This window comes from Carex rostrata, chromosome 9 (assembly GCF_964058835.1).
Source record: "Carex rostrata chromosome 9, lpCarRost1.2, whole genome shotgun sequence".
NCBI lineage: Eukaryota > Viridiplantae > Streptophyta > Magnoliopsida > Poales > Cyperaceae > Carex > Carex rostrata.
Genome location: NC_135926.1, coordinates 10,208,930 through 10,227,691, shown reverse-complemented (window position 1 = coordinate 10,227,691; position 18,762 = coordinate 10,208,930). Strand labels below are relative to the sequence as shown.

General features: G+C 33.4%; 3 protein-coding genes across 5 annotated transcripts; 1 reads left to right on the top strand and 2 right to left on the bottom strand.

The window, feature by feature from the left end:
• Nucleotides 1-6,386: 6,386 nt before the first annotated feature.
• LOC144559641 (anti-muellerian hormone type-2 receptor) lies at nt 6,387-7,105 on the bottom strand. Its single transcript, XM_078308728.1, has one exon. The coding sequence runs from the start codon at nt 7,021-7,023 to the stop codon at nt 6,514-6,516; it is 510 nt and encodes a 169-aa protein (XP_078164854.1). The 5' UTR covers nt 7,024-7,105; the 3' UTR covers nt 6,387-6,513.
• A 7,823-nt stretch (nt 7,106-14,928) lies between these two features.
• MED32 (mediator of RNA polymerase II transcription subunit-like protein) lies at nt 14,929-15,705 on the top strand. Its single transcript, XM_078308007.1, has one exon. It carries the CDS (start codon nt 14,992-14,994, stop codon nt 15,466-15,468), a length of 477 nt encoding a protein of 158 aa, XP_078164133.1. The 5' UTR covers nt 14,929-14,991; the 3' UTR covers nt 15,469-15,705.
• Nucleotides 15,706-15,808: 103 nt separating this feature from the next.
• LOC144559072 (heavy metal-associated isoprenylated plant protein 7-like) lies at nt 15,809-17,947 on the bottom strand. Of its 3 annotated transcripts, none has more exons than XM_078308003.1 (5): nt 17,723-17,947; nt 17,250-17,400; nt 16,892-17,097; nt 16,499-16,586; nt 15,809-16,391 (listed from the first exon to the last, which is right to left on the bottom strand). In XM_078308003.1, the coding sequence occupies exons 1-5, from the start codon at nt 17,729-17,731 to the stop codon at nt 15,976-15,978; spliced, it is 870 nt and encodes a 289-aa protein (XP_078164129.1). In that variant the 5' UTR covers nt 17,732-17,947; the 3' UTR covers nt 15,809-15,975. The 3 variants fall into 3 exon arrangements, with proteins under 3 accessions (XP_078164129.1, XP_078164131.1, XP_078164132.1); XM_078308005.1 differs by having other exon boundaries at nt 17,250-17,397; nt 17,723-17,859; XM_078308006.1 differs by having other exon boundaries at nt 17,250-17,370; nt 17,723-17,859.
• Between the last annotated feature and the right edge of the window lie 815 nt (nt 17,948-18,762).

The following is an 18,762-nucleotide window of genomic DNA, read 5'->3' as shown; positions in this document are numbered from 1 at the left end:
CAAATTCAAGTTCAATGCATACACACAGAATTTTAGATTACATCAACCCTAGAAACAAGATAGATCTACTCAAGCATCATAAAGAAAGAGATAAGAGAAGAAATCATGATAAAACCGAATGAAGAAATGGATATAGCAAGAATCCTCCAATCTTCACCCCTCAGCTCCTCCTCTTTCTTGAGCGACACTCCAAAGGCCTTGAGATTTGAATTCTTTAATTTCTGAACTCCCCTCTCCAGTGGCAGAGGGTGGTCTATTTATAGCTTTCCCAAAATGAATACTTCAAATTTGGGCCTTTACTAGGCTTCATTGGGCTTCGCTGTCTGCTCTGGAAACTCTGGACACGAGTCGCGTCACCAGTGATGCGACCCGCGTTGGAACCCGTCTGATGCGCCTCGCGTCTGTGGTAGAGTCAGGGCATGACGCTACCAGCGTCAGGTCTGATGCTACCAGCGTCAGGTCTGATGCTACCAGCGTCAGGTCTGATGCTACCAGCGTCAGGTGTGATGCTACCCGCATCGACTCTGACGCTACCCGCATCGACTCTGACGCTACCCGCATCGACTCTGACGCTACCCGCATCGACTATGACGCTACCCGCATCAGAGTCTCAGAATGTCAGTAACTTCCCTGATTTCGCCAGTTTCATGCAAAATAAGAATGAAAGCGCAGCAGTACCACATTCTATAGATATTCAATGTAATAGACGCTATTTGATGGTTTAAAATGCAGATTTTGGTACGGGAATTGGTTAGAACAATAGATCAAATATGGTGATATCAGTTGTTAATATATTAAATAATTATTATAATATATTATAGTTAGTATTAATATTATATAATTAGTATATTATCATTATTACTATTATTAATAATAATAGCAGTAATAATAATAATAATAATAATAATAATAATAATAATAATAATAATAATAATAAGAGGAGGAGGAGGAGGAGGAGGAGGAGTGAGGCTATGGTAATACTAAAGGTTTAAATAGCGTTTATCGCGTCATAGCAGAATGGTTAAAAAAATGGCGCTATGCCTATATAGCGCCGCCATAGGTCGAAATAGCGCGCTATAGCGCTGATAGTGTCATAGCTTTTATGGTTCAAAAACGCTATAACGGCGCTATAGCTCACTATTTAGAACCTTCGTAATACACATATTACGGATTGACTAGTGCTATGAATTCATATTTCTATTTTTAAAGTTCAAACAGTCGATCCTAATTATTAAACAGAATCTTCATATTAAAATTTACTTGTAGACCAAATTTTATATTTTAAAAAAAAATTTTACTAATTTTTAGATATGTGAAAAAGCTATTGTTTTCGGATGGTCCAGAATTTTTAAATATTTTCTTTTACCTATCTCAAAAATAATAAAAAAATTCTAAAATTATGTCCACATGAAGAGTCTATTAAACGCTTCTAATTAACTATTTGAATTTTAATAAAAAGAGACATAAGTCATTAGTGCAGGTCATAGTATAATATAAATTACCATAGCCTTACTCGAGTAGAACTAGGGTGTTCTTAAGCTCACCAAAAATGTTTGGTGAGCTTAACTTCAAAACCCATCAAATCGGTTTCAAATGATGAATCCGAACTGTTGGAACCCGCCTACCTTATAAGTAATGCGTCTACATGTGAAAATTTTAAATATTTGAATTAATTTACTATAAAGTCAATCGGTCAAAATTAGAAGGTTAATAAACTAATTTTAGTGCATTTATTTTTTGAACTTTTTTTGACCGCTTGACTTTATACTAAATTAATTCGAATGTTTAAAATTTTCACATGTAGACACATCACTCGTAAAGTTGGCAGATTTCAATGGTTTGGATTCGTCATTTGAAACCTATTTGATGGGTTTTGGATAGGGGTGTCAATGGGTACGGTACGGGTCGAGTGGAGACATTTTCATACCCATACCCATTAAAATTGACCTTACCCATACCCTACCAATACCCATTAAAAATTGATCTTACCCTACCCTACCCTTACCCGTTAATATTATCGGGTAACGAAATGGTAGCGGGTGAATAACGGATAATACTAGTATAATAATTAGTTTTATTATATTTTACAAATTAAACATCAAAAACTCATTCATTTTAACACATATATAATTGCATTTCTAATAAAAAAATAAAATAAATGTGCAATCAATTCCAACTAAATTATTTTTTATAAAGAATAAAAATTCAAAAACACGAATATACATTTAAGTGGGTTAGAAATTGAATTAAATATATATTTAAGTGGATTGGAAATTGAATTGAATATATATTTTAATTTTATAATTACCCTATAGGGTAACGGATACGAAATAGTCATTACCCATACCCTTACCCATTTATTTAACGAAAAAAAAATCTTACTCATACCCATACCCACTAAACTAACGAAAAAAAAACCTTACCCATACCCGCCTTATCGAATACGATACGGGTCGGGTAAACGGCTAAAAAGGTACCATTAACACCCCTAGTTTTGAAGCTAAGTTCACCAAACACTTTGGTGAGCTTAAGAACACCCTAGTTTTACTCGCCTTTCTCTAATAATAATAGTAGCAATACTAATAATAATGTCCTTACTCTCAAAAGATAGCCTATATTGATCGTACTGTTGCTTTTGCACTCATGTAGTAGTATTTTGTGGTGGAGCTCTCTAGGCATGCATGATTTGAAATGACAGTACTGTCTGTCTTAGATCTGATCATAGGACCACACTCCTCTTATATAAAAAAGAAAGGCAGCAGTGAACTTCAGAAGAGATCTAAAGATAAATTAAAAGGAGAGTTCAGGTACGTATAGTACGTATAAAACTACGTTACATGCATATTTCTTGAGAGAGAAAGCGAAAGTTGGTGAGAAAAGAGAACAGCGACGAGGAAAAAAGTGCGATTAGCTCCTGCTACCATGCGAGTTCTTTTTAGCATGTGACATGAATTGCATGCATCATGCATGGGTCCATATCCATGCATACATCTTGTTCCACACAGTGATTTGTCGCTGCAGGTTCCAAATTTCCTGATACTGTATACATATCTCACCTCCATAAACTATCTAAACTTCAAAAGGCAAAACATGATTTCTCTATGGAAGTAAAGAAATCAGAATAAATTTCCTCCTCTAACTAAAGATTGAACTCTATCTCCTTCTTTAATTGATTAGTCAAAATAAATTAATTGAACAATATAGAAGAAGTCGCACGTACCTCGGTTCAGAAATGGACTATTGTCGAGGGTACACAGACAAAAATTGTCATTCCCGAGAGTACAAGAGTATCCGCCACAATATATATCACCTACAATCGCCAATAATATATATTTTTAATTAATTATGATAAATTAAAAGTTGAGAACCAAAATTAATTTTTGGTGTACTTATAAATATGTTATGCATGTGTAAAATAATTTTCCTGAGAACCAAAAACAGTGCCGCACATTTGATAATTGATATCAACCCTGTGTGCACAAGCTGCACAATTGGTCATACGAAGTACCAAATAATGATCGAGTCCATCCATATGAATTGATATCTATATGCTGCAATCAATTCAACTAGGTGTTAAATTACGAACCAAACTCGATCCTACAGTAAAATATTAGCTTATTACTAGCTAGAGAACAGATGAAATTAATTTGATAGGGCCACATAAGTCCTTTAATGCATGGTAACTATATTGTCTGAAGAAATTAATTTACAGCATAGTGTCGAAATTAATTTGTTTAATTGCAGAGATCCAAATAACACATAGCAAGCTTGCAAAAATTGTGTATTTAATGGCACAATTTATTCTGCTATAAAGTAACTAGGACATGGTACAATAAATATACGTCCCTACAAATGAAAAATGAGAATGCAAGTGATGTGGACTTGTATTATATCTCGTCTCCGCAGCATGAATTGGGCCGAGAATCAAGGCCCATCGTTTTATTATCGGTTCCATTGGAAACTAATTGGGCCTATATAGAAATATCTTTATCCTCATTGGTTTCGTACACATGTATGGCACCGACCATTGTCGCTTTTTGGCAAAATTTAACCATACATGCTCTTTCTGAGGCTTTTTGTCTCAATTATTTCATCCGAATAATTGATTCTTCATGATGCAAATGGCGAAGTGAATATTCTGTATATCCAGATTAGGTCAGGCACTAGACAAGCAGAGATTGATATGATCCATATACATGTACATCATGCATGCACTTCAATCAATTTAGAGGAATCCTTGTTTGTATGGAGGTCCCTCTCCTCTTTGTTATACTTATCTTTATTTGTTTCCCATTTTCTACCTTTCGACCCCCATTTTAGATTTCTTTTTACTAATAAGACAATGGTTTTGCTTGTCGGGATGCTGTTAGATATATACTAACAGACTATAATATTTTAGGTCTTAATTAATAGTTAATTAAATATGAATTAAGTCTTTTTGGACTGCATCAAAATATGGGTTCAAAATGTCTGTTTTTCTGATATGCTGATCTGATATGATTGGATAGATATCTCTGAATGGGTTACAATTTGAATGGATGCGATCAACAGGTGTATTGTATTATATATATTTTCGCTGGTCTAACTCTCTCTCTCTCTGAACTGTACAATTTTCGGATAGAAATGAAAAAGACAGAAAACCAAAAATAGAAGATATTTTCGGATGAAAAACCAAAAGACAAAGAGTGACAGAAAATAGAAGAAAAGCATTTTCGGTTTTATTGGATGAAATCGAAAATCTAATGTGTCTGAATTAGCACTAAGTCAGAAACCGTAAAGGAAAAGCAAAAAGACAAGGAGGGGATTGTAAGTTGGCACTAGCACTTGGACTTGCAGTTGTTCATCAACCTGTTCGTGTGGATACTGATAGAGACGTGGCTGCGATTGCTGTTGCGTGGATTTAACATGAGGTGTACGAAGTGAAGAAGATTAATGCTAGGGCTTGAAGTTTTCGCTGCACGTCTAATGATAAACTCTATATTAATCTTGGAATTAGTTTTATACATGAATACTGGTTTTCGGGTAGTGAACAAATTAATGAACTGAATCGAATTGTTGCACTTTAATCTACTTGAAATCTCAACAGATGCATCATGAAGCTTATAGTTTTGGTAAATGTGAATCTTACTTAAATTTAAACAGTACTAGCTATAATGAACTCCCTTTTTCTTTTCTCAGTAACAGGAAGCTTTACTGGTAATATTTAATTGAGTGCATACCAGACAACAAGCTTCAACACAACACGTTCAAAATCAGTACCTAATTAATATCGTACATTATAGCATTGCCTCTGAATAATCAATTTGTTTACTGAACTCTCGTAAGATTTTTTTTTTTTTTTCAAAATCATTTTAAGGTAATTCTGTTTATAATTTTTTTTAAAGAAAAGTATAAAACGACAGAATTTGTTTGATCCAAAGTGATACCGAAATCCAATTTCAAGCAAAAAAAGTTATTCTTTCTAAAAAGGTAAAATATCCTAATCCCCTAAGCCATATATTCATATATAAATCATCTACCAGAATACACAAACCATCACAAACCCTTAGCTAGCTTTTAAAAAATGGCACACAACTATTACTACCGCCATTACACCAACGACGACCCTTCTTTCCCATTTCACCTATTACTATTTTTACTAATTTTATTATTGCCCATTTTTCTATCATGGTACTCAAACTATGAGCCAATCATAGAACAGGTGTTTGATCATCTACACTTGACCATCATGCTCCTCCCGCTCATGTTGCTATTGGCAGTGCATGTTTTGTCAAGTTATGACCCGAGATCGGTCCCACTTTCAGTTTTCTTTTCCGAGAGGGAATCAATACATCGTGCTGGGGGTTCGCCATGGGGTTTAGTAGTTGTATTGGTTGTAGTTTTATTTATGATTTCTCACCAGTCGTATTTCCATGAGTCGTGGTTTCCTCTTTTTAGAAGGCACAGATAGTTTAATTGTTTCCTCGTGGTCTTGAAACATATAAATAACTAACAGAATTTTATGTTTTTGTAGATACTTATGGTTGTATAATGAAAGCAAATTATAGCTGGCGACATTGTGGGACATGTATGTCCATGGATTTCACCATTAGAGTTAACAATGAAGCTACAATATGTATACTGTCTTTTATCTTGTAATTACTGTTTTTCATCTTAATAAAATGGAACCCTCTTTTACCTTCAAAACAATTCTGTAACAATAATGTGTGATCACATTTACGGCTTAATGTTTCATACTACTATTGATAATAATTTAAAGATTAATTGACTATAGCCCAAAGGAATATATATATATATGTATGCTGCTATACAGCTATAATCTTCCTTACCTGATTACCATGGGAGGCAATTCTCGGTTAAATATATAATACCAAACACCGTCTAAATATCAAAAGTTTCTCTAATATTTCTTGAACCATGTATTCACATATGACATACCACCCAATTGAAACAATATGCAAATAAGTACATGAACAATAATATACAACATACAATTTTAAAATATAACTCACATTAGCCAAAACACTGTTCAGACGGAAGCGGGCCAGGTAGCGATCCGGTCTCATATATTTGCAACCCGAAAACGACCACTATCCCGACAAGAGTTAAATAAGCTAAGCCTTCAGCTGCACCAAGCAACCCAAAGGGGCCAGCCGGTAAACCCGACCCAGTTCGCACTTTGGTAACAATCGACCAAACCACAATCCCAGCCACAATTAGATAACTCACCCCTTCCAACGCACCAATTGACCCACCTGGACCCGGCGGTAAGCCGCAGCCAGTCGTTTTCAAGGTGTAGAGAGAGAAGGCTATGACTGGGGAGGCTACAAGGCCCGAGACAGCAATGCCAAGGGAGAGAGGGGAGGAGGATGACGTGGCAGTGGTGGGGTCCTCTTTGGCTTTGCACAGGAAGGAGGGGTGGGGAGAGTGGTGAAGAGAGCAGGAGTAAAGGCGGTTGAGTGGGTGTTGATTAAGAGGTGGTCGTAGGATTGATCGGAGAGGGCTAAGGGAAGCCATTGCCATAATTTTTAATGGTATTTGTGTTGTTTGCTGGGAGAAATGTATATTAGCTTTATCCAAATGATCAGAAACGGTTGGAGGAAAGGCAACAAGAATTCACATTCCCTCAGGTTACCTGACTGATTACAATTGAATTGGACGGTCTAAAAGTAGAACTTTTAACTTTGCACGAATCTCAAAGCACAAATATTACTGGGCCTAACGCCATCCCGAGCATCCACCGGCTGAAATTAAATCTGGACCGTCCATTTCAATTGTGTTGTACCTGGGATGATAGGATTAAAGGCAACAAAGGAAATGGAAACGGAGAGGTTTCTGAGAAAAGTACTACTTGGATTCTCTGTTCTAGATTTCATGGGCTGAAGACTGTTATAAGTTGCTGACAAATCGATCGGGATAACTGTTAAGCCATGATATTGCAATTCGAAATTAATATGTTTGAAATAAATATGAGACTTAAGTTTCTTAATATTAAATAATTTCAGGAATTATTTAGCCGAATTGTGGATCTATAAAATATTATTATGCTTACTCTTAACAATAATTATATAATGTGAAAGTAATATAAGCTTGAATGTTATGGATAATGGGTTAATTTTATCTGTACCGATTGAGCCTAAATAATGGGAGGGGGAGGGACACCTTCATTTAATGAAAGAGTATATTTCTCAATTATGTTTTTAAAATAATTAAATAAAAAATTAAATCGATAAAATGGGATGAAAAAAAATGTTAATTTTTTTTTATAGATTAGATATTGAATATAATGATGTTTTTATGGAAAAATTGATTATTTTTAAAATTTTATATGAACACACTGAAAAATTTATCTCTAATTATCACATTCTTTCTTCCTATATTAGTTTTTGAAAATATCACGGTCTTGTTGGACTATTAGTAGCACGATATTAGCCGATTTTTTTATTTATATCCAAAAATTAAATTAAATTTCAAAAACTAACTGAACCGGCTGTCAAATTTTAAATCTACCCAAACCGGTTAACCGTTAACCGGACCAAATTTCCAGTTAACGGTTAACCGGACCCTTTGAAATGGTTCGGTTAACCGTTAACCGGACCCAAACCATGGGTCTGGTTAACGGTTAACCGGATTCGTTGGTTCGCTGAACCGTTAACCGAACCCAAATTTTTTTTTTTTTAAACAGAAAATTTTAAATTTTTTTTTTTCTATTGAAAATATACATGAAAATTCGTATTTAGATTTATCAAATTTACACCAAAAATTTTTGTAAATCAAATATGAAATTTAAAATTATAGAAAAATACACATACACATATACATATACATATACATAAATAATATACGGTTACCAATTTTTTTTTTTTTTTAGTTTTTTTACTTTTTTTTAAAAAAAATTTAATAAATCTAAATACGAATTTTCATGTATATTTTTAATAGAAAAATAAAAAATATTAAAATTTTCTGTTTTAAAAAAAAGTAAAAAAAAAAAAAAAAAATTGGTAACTGTATATTATTTATGTATATGTATATGTATATTTGTATGTGTATGTGTATTTTTCTATAATTTTAAATTTCATATTTGATTTACAAAAATTTTTGGTGTAAATTTGATAAATCTAAATACGAATTTTCATGTATATTTTCAATAGAAAAATAAAAAAATTTAAAATTTTATGTTTTAAAAAAAAGTAAAAAAAAAAAAAAAAAATTGGTAACCGTATATTATTTATGTATATGTATATTATATGTATATGTATATGTGTATGTGTATGTGTATTTTTCTATAATTTTAAATTTCATATTTGATTTACAAAAATTTTTGGTGTAAATTTGATAAATCTAAATACGAATTTTCATGTATATTTTCAATAGAAAAATAAAAAAATTTAAAATTTTCTGTTTTAAAAAAAAAGTAAAAAAAAAAAAAAATTGGTAACCGTATATTATTTATGTATATGTATATGTATATGTGTATGTGTATGTGTATGTGTATGTGTATGTGTATGTGTATTTTTCTATAATTTTAAATTTCATATTTGATTTACAAAAATTTTTGGTGTAAATTTGATAAATCTAAATACGAATTTTCATGTATATTTTCAATAGAAAAATAAAAAAATTTAAAATTTTCTGTTTTAAAAAAAAAGTAAAAAAAAAAAAAAATTGGTAACCGTATATTATTTATGTATATGTATATGTATATGTGTATGTGTATGTGTATGTGTATGTGTATGTGTATGTGTATGTGTATGTGTATGTGTATGTGTATTTTTCTATAATTTTAAATTTCATATTTGATTTACAAAAAATTTTGGTGTAAATTTGATAAATCTAAATACGAATTTTCATGTATATTTTCAATAGAAAAATAAAAAAAATTTAAAATTTTCTGTTTTAAAAAAAAAAAAAAAAAAAAAAAATTGGGTTCGGTTAACGGTTCAGCGAACCAACGAATCCGGTTAACCGTTAACCGGACCCATGGTTTGGGTCCGGTTAACCGTTAACCGGAAATTTGGTCCGGTTAACGGTTAACCGGTTTGGGTAGATTTAAAATTTGACAGCCGTTTCGGTTAGTTTTTGAAATTTAATTTAATTTTTGGATATAAATAAAAAAATCGGCGATATTAGTCTCACTATTTAATATGTTTGTTATTTTCGGGATTTAAATCTACAACCTCTCATACAAAGAGCATTGTCTTAATTTTTATTGATGGTTAAATTTTCTTATCATAGATAATATGCTTGAAAGTGAACATCATTTCAAAAAGAAAAAACTTATTCCTCGCATTATTTTACCTACATAATGTTTTATCCAGATATACTTTTGTATGTTTACTTGATAATAACAAAATTTATTTATGCATACCTTATTTGATATTAATTAAATAATCTAAATAAAAAGACGCTCATAGAGAAATTTTCATTTGTATGTATTTGCAAATTTCCGGCTGAAAATAATCCATTTTGTCATGTTTTCATATGAAACACACAATATGAAAGGTTATGGTAATAAGCATAGTGCCGATTTTTTTTATTTATATCCAAAAATTAAATTAAATTTCAAAAACTAACCGAACCGGCTGTCAAATTTTAAATCTACCCAAACCGGTTAACCGTTAACCGGACCAAATTTCCGGTTAACGGTTAACCGGACCCTTTGAAATGGTTCGGTTAACCGTTAACCGGACCCAAACCATGGGTCCGGTTAACGGTTAACCGGATTCGTTGGTTCGCTGAACCGTTAACCGAACCCAATTTTTTTTTTTTTTTTTTTTTTTTTTTTTTTACTTTTTTTTAAAACAGAAAATTTATAATTTTTTTTTTCTATTGAAAATATACATGAAAATTCGTATTTAGATTTATCAAATTTACACCAAAAATTTTTGTAAATCAAATATGAAATTTAAAATTATAGAAAAATACACATACACATATACATATACATAAATAATATACGGTTACCAATTTTTTTTTTTTTTTTACTTTTTTTTAAAACAGAAAATTTTAAATTTTTTTATTTTTCTATTGAAAATATACATGAAAATTCGTATTTAGATTTATCAAATTTACACCAAAAATTTTTGTAAATCAAATATGAAATTTAAAATTATAGAAAAATACACATACACATACACATATACATATACATAAATAATATACGATTACCAATTTTTTTTTTTTTTTTTACTTTTTTTTAAAACAGAAAATTTTAAATTTTTTATTTTTCTATTGAAAATATACATGAAAATTCGTATTTAGATTTATTAAAATTTTCTCTTTTAAAATTTTTTTAAAAAAAAAAAAAAAAAAAAAAATTGGTAACCGTATATTATTTATGTATATGTATATGTGTATGTGTATGTGTATGCGTATGTGTATGTGTATGTGTATGTGTATGTGTATTTTTCTATAATTTTAAATTTCATATTTGATTTACAAAAATTTTTGGTGTAAATTTGATAAATCTAAATACGAATTTTCATGTATATTTTCAATAGAAAAATAAAAAAATTTAAAATTTTCTGTTTTAAAAAAAAGTAAAGAAAAAAAAAATTGGTAACCGTATATTATTTATGTATATGTATATGTGTATGTGTATGTGTATGTGTATGTGTATGTGTATGTGTATTTTTCTATAATTTTAAATTTCATATTTGATTTACAAAAATTTTTGGTGTAAATTTGATAAATCTAAATACGAATTTTCATGTATATTTTCAATAGAAAAAAAAAATTAAAAATTTTCTGTTTAAAAAAAAAGTAAAAAAAAAAAAAAAAATCTGGGTTCGGTTAACGGTTCAGCGAACCAACGAATCCGGTTAACCGTTAACCGGACCCATGGTTTGGATCCGGTTAACGGTTAACCGAACCATTTCAAAGGGTCCGGTTAACCGTTAACCGGAAATTTGGTCCGGTTAACGGTTAACCGGTTTGGGTAGATTTAAAATTTGACAGCCGGTTCGGTTAGTTTTTGAAATTTAATTTAATTTTTGGATATAAATAAAAAAATCGTAGCATAGTGCATATTGGCCGTCGTTATGAAACACATAATATAAAACAGTGAGGCTATGGTACTCTTCATTTTGAAAGCCCTAATAATCGATCTAAACCGTTAATCATCTAGAAAATATATTTGTTGACAAATTTTATATTATTTAAAAAAAATTACTAATTTTTAGATAGGAATTAAATCACTTTATCTAAACATTTAGGACCATAAAAACAGTTATTTTCTACTTGTAAAAATCCTCAAAAATGTAAAATTTAATTTGCAAGTTCATATTTATATAGAAATTATGGTGAACGGTTAGGATTTTGAATACGAAAATAATGATCAATAGTATGGATCAATCCGTGCCATAAATAGTCCCATGGCCTCACTCATATAAACATAATAAAATATTATGTATGCTTTTTAGTATTTTATTAATTTTACTACTGAAATTTTACTATAAAACTATTTCTGTTTAATTAAGATTTAAATGATTGAGTTGTACAAATTTAGTACGAATTTATTATGTAAATTATTCTTTGTTCTTATAAATGACCAATTATCTTTGAAAAATATCTGTTCATAACTTGATATTCATTTCACAAATTTTGATATTTGTTTTCACTTTTAATCAATAAATTTATAAAATATAGTGTTTAGTAGTGTCACACCCCGCGGCCACGGGTCGTAACAGTCCCCCGCCGTAAGCATACAACGCCGTGTATGCTTACAAGGCTACTCACATTTCAAACCAAACAACAAGCAATTCAAACAAGTTTCTAATATATATATCAGAGTACACAGTCTGGTCAGCATATAATACAACAAAAGTATCTCATCCGGATACCAACCACGAGGCCTACCCTAAATCTATACAACAAAAGATATCTAGGGTCATATACTGGTAAGCTACTAAGGCCTACTACTCTCGTGCCTCTCCGGAATCAGTCGCACCAATACCTGTAAAATAACGGGGAAGGTGGGGGTGAGAATAAATTCTCAGTGCGAATTTGCCACATTTGAATTATTGGACTTGCAATCAAACTCTATATTCAATAATGAAACCCAAACAACAACAATGCAAACAGTTATATAAGAAAACATAAATAACAGAATGCCACTACTCGACAACAGTTAATCAACCTGAAACACAGTTTACGGAATTTCCAAGATGAATCTCAAACACAACATATATTTTGGCTTAACTCGATTCCTAACTCAGTTCAGTAGGGCTTGTAGCAATTACAGATGTTCTTTCGAGCTGAACCTTTATCAAACCCACATCTGTAGGGTTACTGACACCTACAGATGGCCAATCGCTGGACCCTTTATCTGACACCCATCTGCAACCGCTTGGCTTAACAGTTTATTAAGGTCTGGTTCAAATCATGTAAAGAAAATCCACTTTAGAATCGTTTCCAATATTCGTCATATTCAATCGACCGTTCAAATGCATTAACACGTAGGAAAATGCTACCGAGCCATAGACGTTACACAAGTCAACCACGATTTCCAATCACACATCTCATAACATAATCACCCTCCCTCGTCCCAACCGGTACTGGGAATATCGAGGGCCGTTCACCTAAGGCCATTTAGGATCCTGGGAATCCAAGTCAGCATACAGCCCGACTTGGCAAATTCATTGGATCCAAGTGCTTAACTTCGTAAATCCATTCACATACATTCACATATTCAATCCAATCGTGGTGACTTTCAATCAAGATCAGATCACAATAGATCAACATAACCTATAACCATACCAGCATGCAAATCATTCAATTCAGATCAATTCGAGTTTACTTTGATTGGGCTATGCAAATGCTCTACACAATTCAGTGATGCAATCAATGATATTCAACATGACAAACGAATACACAGTTTAATTCCTGAAAATAAAGTATCAAACAAGTCCAAGAATCCCGCACCTGTTTGACGAGCGTACCGCTTAAGCTAAGGATCGGACGTCTCGTATGGTCTCGCAAGTTCTTGCTCGACCGAGCCTACACCTATATTATACGTATACTAGGTTTAACATTGGTTCAGGATCGAGGAGTTTAATCGAGTGGTGCTAGGGCTTATACCTTCCCTATTCAATTTCTATGTTTTTGGTATCAATTCGTTCGGTTCATTATTTCTTACCAACATCATCTAAAACCACACAAAATTCATCTAGGTCCTCGGGACCATACAACTCTCCATTTGGTGACCATCAATCACCGGTTCACTACTTTGGTTCTCGGTTCATTTCAATTTACCGTTTGGTTAACCCTAATTTGGTCAAAACCTCAAATCGGCCGTTAAATGTTCTAAAAATTTATGATCAGGAGGCAACCCTACCGATTACAAGTCTAATTGGTCGGGTTAAGCAAATCAAATCACGATTATGCCAACTTTCAATTTTGGCACGAAATCCTAGAAATCAGATTTCATAAATCGGGAGAAATCGGGAAAAAGATTGACAAACAAACTAGTAAGAAGTGTAGAGGAACTAGTCCTTGAGCAATTCGAACAAAAATCTCGGGTTTAAAACGAGAATCCGAGAAATCGAGAAAATTCGAGTTTTCGAAAGTAACAAGGAGAGAAAGAAATACCAATTAGAAGGGTTCGGAGAGATTCTCGGCTGCTTTCTCGGTTCCAGACTCGATTTCTCGCAACAATCGGGAGTCTGAACGAAACGGAAACTCACGGGATCTTTTCCTTCTCTCTTAACCGAAATTCACTTGAAAATGGGGAAAATGGTGAAGTGAGAGAGAGAGAAGGTTTAATTTGGGTTTTAGGGTTAAAATTACCCTGAATGCGGATTAGCCAATCCGCACTGCGGGTTACCTAATCCGCACTCGAGACTTAGTCGGTTGCCAGCCGAATCCAGGAAAAGTCCGAGCCTACTGCGGATGAACCTGATCCGCACTGCGGTTCACCCTCATCCGCACTCACTACTTAGCCGATTTCAGGAAAATTCAATGCAATACAGAAATTCATGAGTGCGGCTAAACTCATCCGCACTGCGGATCCCTCATCCGCACTCACTACTTAGTCATTTTTTTGGCAAAATTCCAGAAAAAGCCTGAGCCACTGCGGATGGCTTCCACCTGCACTGCGGTCAACCTAATCCGCACTGGGGCTATAAAATTCCGAAATCTCGAAATTTCGACGCGGTTTCAATTCACAATTAACTTACTTATTTAGGGGAACCTTAATTAAGGTTTAAACTTCCATTTTATTAACATGATTTATCGATTCTTTCTTTTAAATCATTCGAATTTAATTGTAAAAATTTCATAACGTAACAAGTAGTCTGAAATCACAGTATACATAATATTATAAAATTATTTTAGTTTCATAAATATTTAAAAAATATATATAAGTAAAAAATAATTAAACAAATGGGCCAAATCAATCTACTTCCAAGTCTGGGTTTCATACAGTTATGACTTTGTTCGTTAATAACAGCAACAAAAAACCAAATCGACACCTCAACGCAACCTTCAAATTCCATGGAATCGACAATTGAATCTCTCAACGCCGCGTACCAGGATTTCATCTCCGCCGCCACGACCGTGCTGGAGTTGCGTCACAGCTCCGGTGGAGAGGACACTCCGGCCACGGCCACCGCCTTGGAGGTGTTCAAGCAAAGGTGGGAGCTTTTTCGCGTTGCGTGCGACCAAGCCGAGGAATTGGTCGAGTCCGTGCGACAGCGGATTGGGTCCGAGTGCCTTGTCGACGAAGCAACTGGTGCCAGCGCTGGCGGTGCGAGTGGTCCTGGTTCACAGGGTATACCGCCGATTAGTGCTGTACGGCTCGAACAGATGAGCAAGGCGGTGCGGTGGCTTGTGATCGAGCTGCAGCACGGATCAGGCGGTGCGGCCGGCGGTGTGGCGGGTGGTGGGGTTGGCCATGGGGGTGGAGCCCACCAGCATGGCCCGGGGCCTACAGGGTTTGATGCTAGGTTCACTGAAGATGGGGCCCAGTAGGTAGGTTAGTTTATTAAAATTATTACTTTTTTTTATGGGCGAATTAACGATGATTGTTGTGGTGTAGGATGTATGTTTTAGTTGTTTTGGGGATGTAGAAATGGGGTTTCTTATCAGGTTCCTGAGAATTAATTTTAGTGGTCTTTGATGGAGTAACAGAATCTCTGTTTGTTTTTGGTTGGTAATTGAAAGCTAAGTCACTAGAACAGGAAGACAGACCATTAGAATTATTTTTAACTGGCTGTACCTGTACTGGTACAATAGAACATAAGAATTACTTTTGTATTAGTTCAATTGGCCAATTAGAAGCTATAACATTAAATTGAAAGATGGCCACATAAATGAAGGACAAGAAATGTTGAAACATTATTTGATCTCTACTATTGTTACGGGATCAACAACAATCCTTAGAAATCATCCACAAAATTATGCACAAGCATACACAAATAGTAACATTCTCATACTTACAATCAAAATCCTCACCAACTTATTACATTAATACAATTTTCACATAACTGAGCAAGCATTAGGGTTCTCATCACTGAAAACCTGAGGCTGTGCATACAAGCCATACTGTGCATGATGCAGTGGATATGAATCATACTGTATGTGAGGCGGTTGGTACGCATGGTAAGCGTGGTATGCCGGATAACCAGGGTATGCTGGGTACGCATATTCTACATGAGGAAAAGGATGCCAGTAGTCATATTTTTTCAACTCTTCTTCTTTGGGCTCTTCATTTTTTTTATCTTCCTCCTTTTTCTCTTCCTCCTTTTTCTCCTCTTCCTTTTTCTCTTCTTCAGGGACTATCAATGCTTGCCTTCCTGTTCTTTTATGGACATGTTCAACTAACACATTGGGGTCAAATATGCCTTTGACTAATATTTGATCATTTGCTATGTCTGTTTCAACTGACTCCACACCTATAAAATATGTAAACACAATTTTAACAAAAGAGTGTATGTATTTTTTTTTATTATTATTTATGAGATGTTTTTTAGTCGAATATGGGGGGGTATGGATTATGTACCTTCCATCTTCTTTATTCTCTTTTGTAAGATTTGTGCACATGCTTCACAATGCATCCTGATCTTAAGCACCACAGTAATCGGCTTCGGCTGTAAGCCAATCAAAGTTTTTTAGGTTTAACTCGAAGAATGAAATAAACTGAAATTTATTATTATAACAAATAAATTTTCATTGTCCAATAGTACAAAGAAACTTTATTGCAAGCTCTGAAGCTCTTCCTAATCCTTTTATTATTATTTTTTATTCTTATTCTTATTAATGTTGTTGCTGCTGCTGTTATTGTTGTTGACTTGTTATTGTTTTTTAATAAGTTTTTTTAAAAGCACCTCGTCCTAATTTTAGAACTAGGGGACAGAAGAGCAAGCATTATTTGCTGAATTTGGTTAAAATTTACCTCCTCTTTTTTCTCTTCTGGTGGTGGTGCTTCTTTTGGTGGCTCCTCTTTCTTCTCTTCTTTGGGAGGTGGAGGCAGAGGAGAGATCAGTTCCACTCTCCTACCGGTCTTTCTTTGAACTCTCTCACATATTTTTGCTGGGTCGGCGGCTTTTCCCTTCACCACTACTGTCTTCGCCCTACTATCTGCCTTCACTTCTTCTACCCCTGCTTGTTTTATATTCATACACAATGTTATCATGACTTACAGTGTATCATTTTTAAGTTTGAAACGCTTCTATTTGAATACCATATCATATAAATCAAGTTTCTAACTTTAGGTGCTATATTTGCCAATATATAATTTGAAAATAAGAAACCTTCAAATTTTCTAAGAGATTTCTGAACTTTTTTCGCACAACCCTCACAATGCATGTCTACTTTAAGAACAATCTCGGGCGGTTCTGGTGCCTCTTCTTTCTTCTCCTCTTCCTTTGGGGGCTCTTCTTTCTTCTCCTCTTCCTTTTGCTCCTATGCATCATTTTACAATATTAATAACCTCAGTTAGGCCTTTCATCCTTTACCAGTTTACATAAATAAATGCTGGAACAACATTATTTGACGAGTACAGAAAGGAATAATATTTTTTTCATTGGCATAAAGATGAGGCATCTTAAAAGCTTGATGGAACTATTTCCTGAGCAATTACTTAAATTGTCATGATATACATTTTGTTATGTTAATGGAGAAAAAGAAGCTGAAAAGCTGGTGAAGGCATGTTATGGAAATTCATGTGAGAGGTAAGGTATGAACAAATAGCTTAAGAATTAATGTTATGCAGGATTCAACATACCTCTCCCATGTCTTCTTAATAGGAAGAACCCTCTGATTTAAAGATACAGTTGCTCTTCTAGTTTGATTTTCTCTTTCTTCAGCCCTCTTTTAGTTAAAAGGTTTAGAAAGAGAACCTGAGGCCCTCTGCTCTTCCCTGCTTCTGTGCTCTTAACACAATTTTACAAAGGTTGCCTCATTTATATAGCCAACACCCAACGGAGTATATTGCCTAACTTTTTGGTAAAATAATTTTTTACCAATATTTATTGTTATTTGTAAAAAAAAGTCTTTTTTTTTATTCTTGAGTTGGGTAGTCACTATCACTTCAACGTAACAGACCTTTTGTACTCTATATGCTATATTTGTGGGATAAGAGGTTAGAATAAATCTCTTATTACACCTTGTTTGGATGGAGAGTACAGGAAGGGAGGGAATGGAAAGGAACAAAAACTTTTCGTTGAATTGTGTTTGGTTGATAAAATTATATCGGAGGTAAAGGATACAGGAGGTGAAAGGTTTAACGTTCTATCATTATAATTTATAAAATCAGTTTTCCTCTCAAATTGGGGTGTAACGGATGGAAAGAAATTTTGTTACAAATATTTTTAGAAAAAATAATACATATACCCAACCATATATCTTACATACATAATTCTCATACAAATTTTTTTTCTCAAACCTACAACAGTCACCAAATTTCTCATTAACCTCCTAAATTTTAATCAACCAAACAAGAAATAAGACGGAAATGAAAGTTAAATTTATTTTCTCTCATTAATCATCCAAACATGAAGAGGTTAAATATGTTAATCTTCCTTTCTATTCCATTCCATTCCCTTCTATTCTTTACTTCCCATTCTTTCCTCTACTCTCCATCCAAACAGGGTGTTAGGAACTTGTATATGTTGTCAAACAAGATGTAAAATGATAAGAATTAGATGGAATAACGACGAAAATAAATTAATCACTTCTATATGTCGATGGGCGTACTCCACACTTATTCTACTTATAAGGCTCATTATGATAGACACATTTATTTAACAACATTTTACTTCTTTA

Excerpts from the sequence above, each read along its gene's own strand:
- LOC144559641 (XM_078308728.1), bottom strand. The coding sequence starts at position 7,023 with ATGGCAATGGCTTCCCTTAGCCCTCTCCGATCAATCCTACGACCACCT.
- MED32 (XM_078308007.1), top strand. The coding sequence starts at position 14,992 with ATGGAATCGACAATTGAATCTCTCAACGCCGCGTACCAGGATTTCATC.
- LOC144559072 (XM_078308003.1), bottom strand. Across the intron at positions 16,587-16,891 it reads CAGAAGAGAAAAAAGAGGAG|CCGAAGCCGATTACTGTGGT; the intron begins GTAAATTTTAAC and ends ATTGGCTTACAG. Across the intron at positions 16,392-16,498 it reads GAGAATAAAGAAGATGGAAG|GTGTGGAGTCAGTTGAAACA; the intron begins GTACATAATCCA and ends CATATTTTATAG.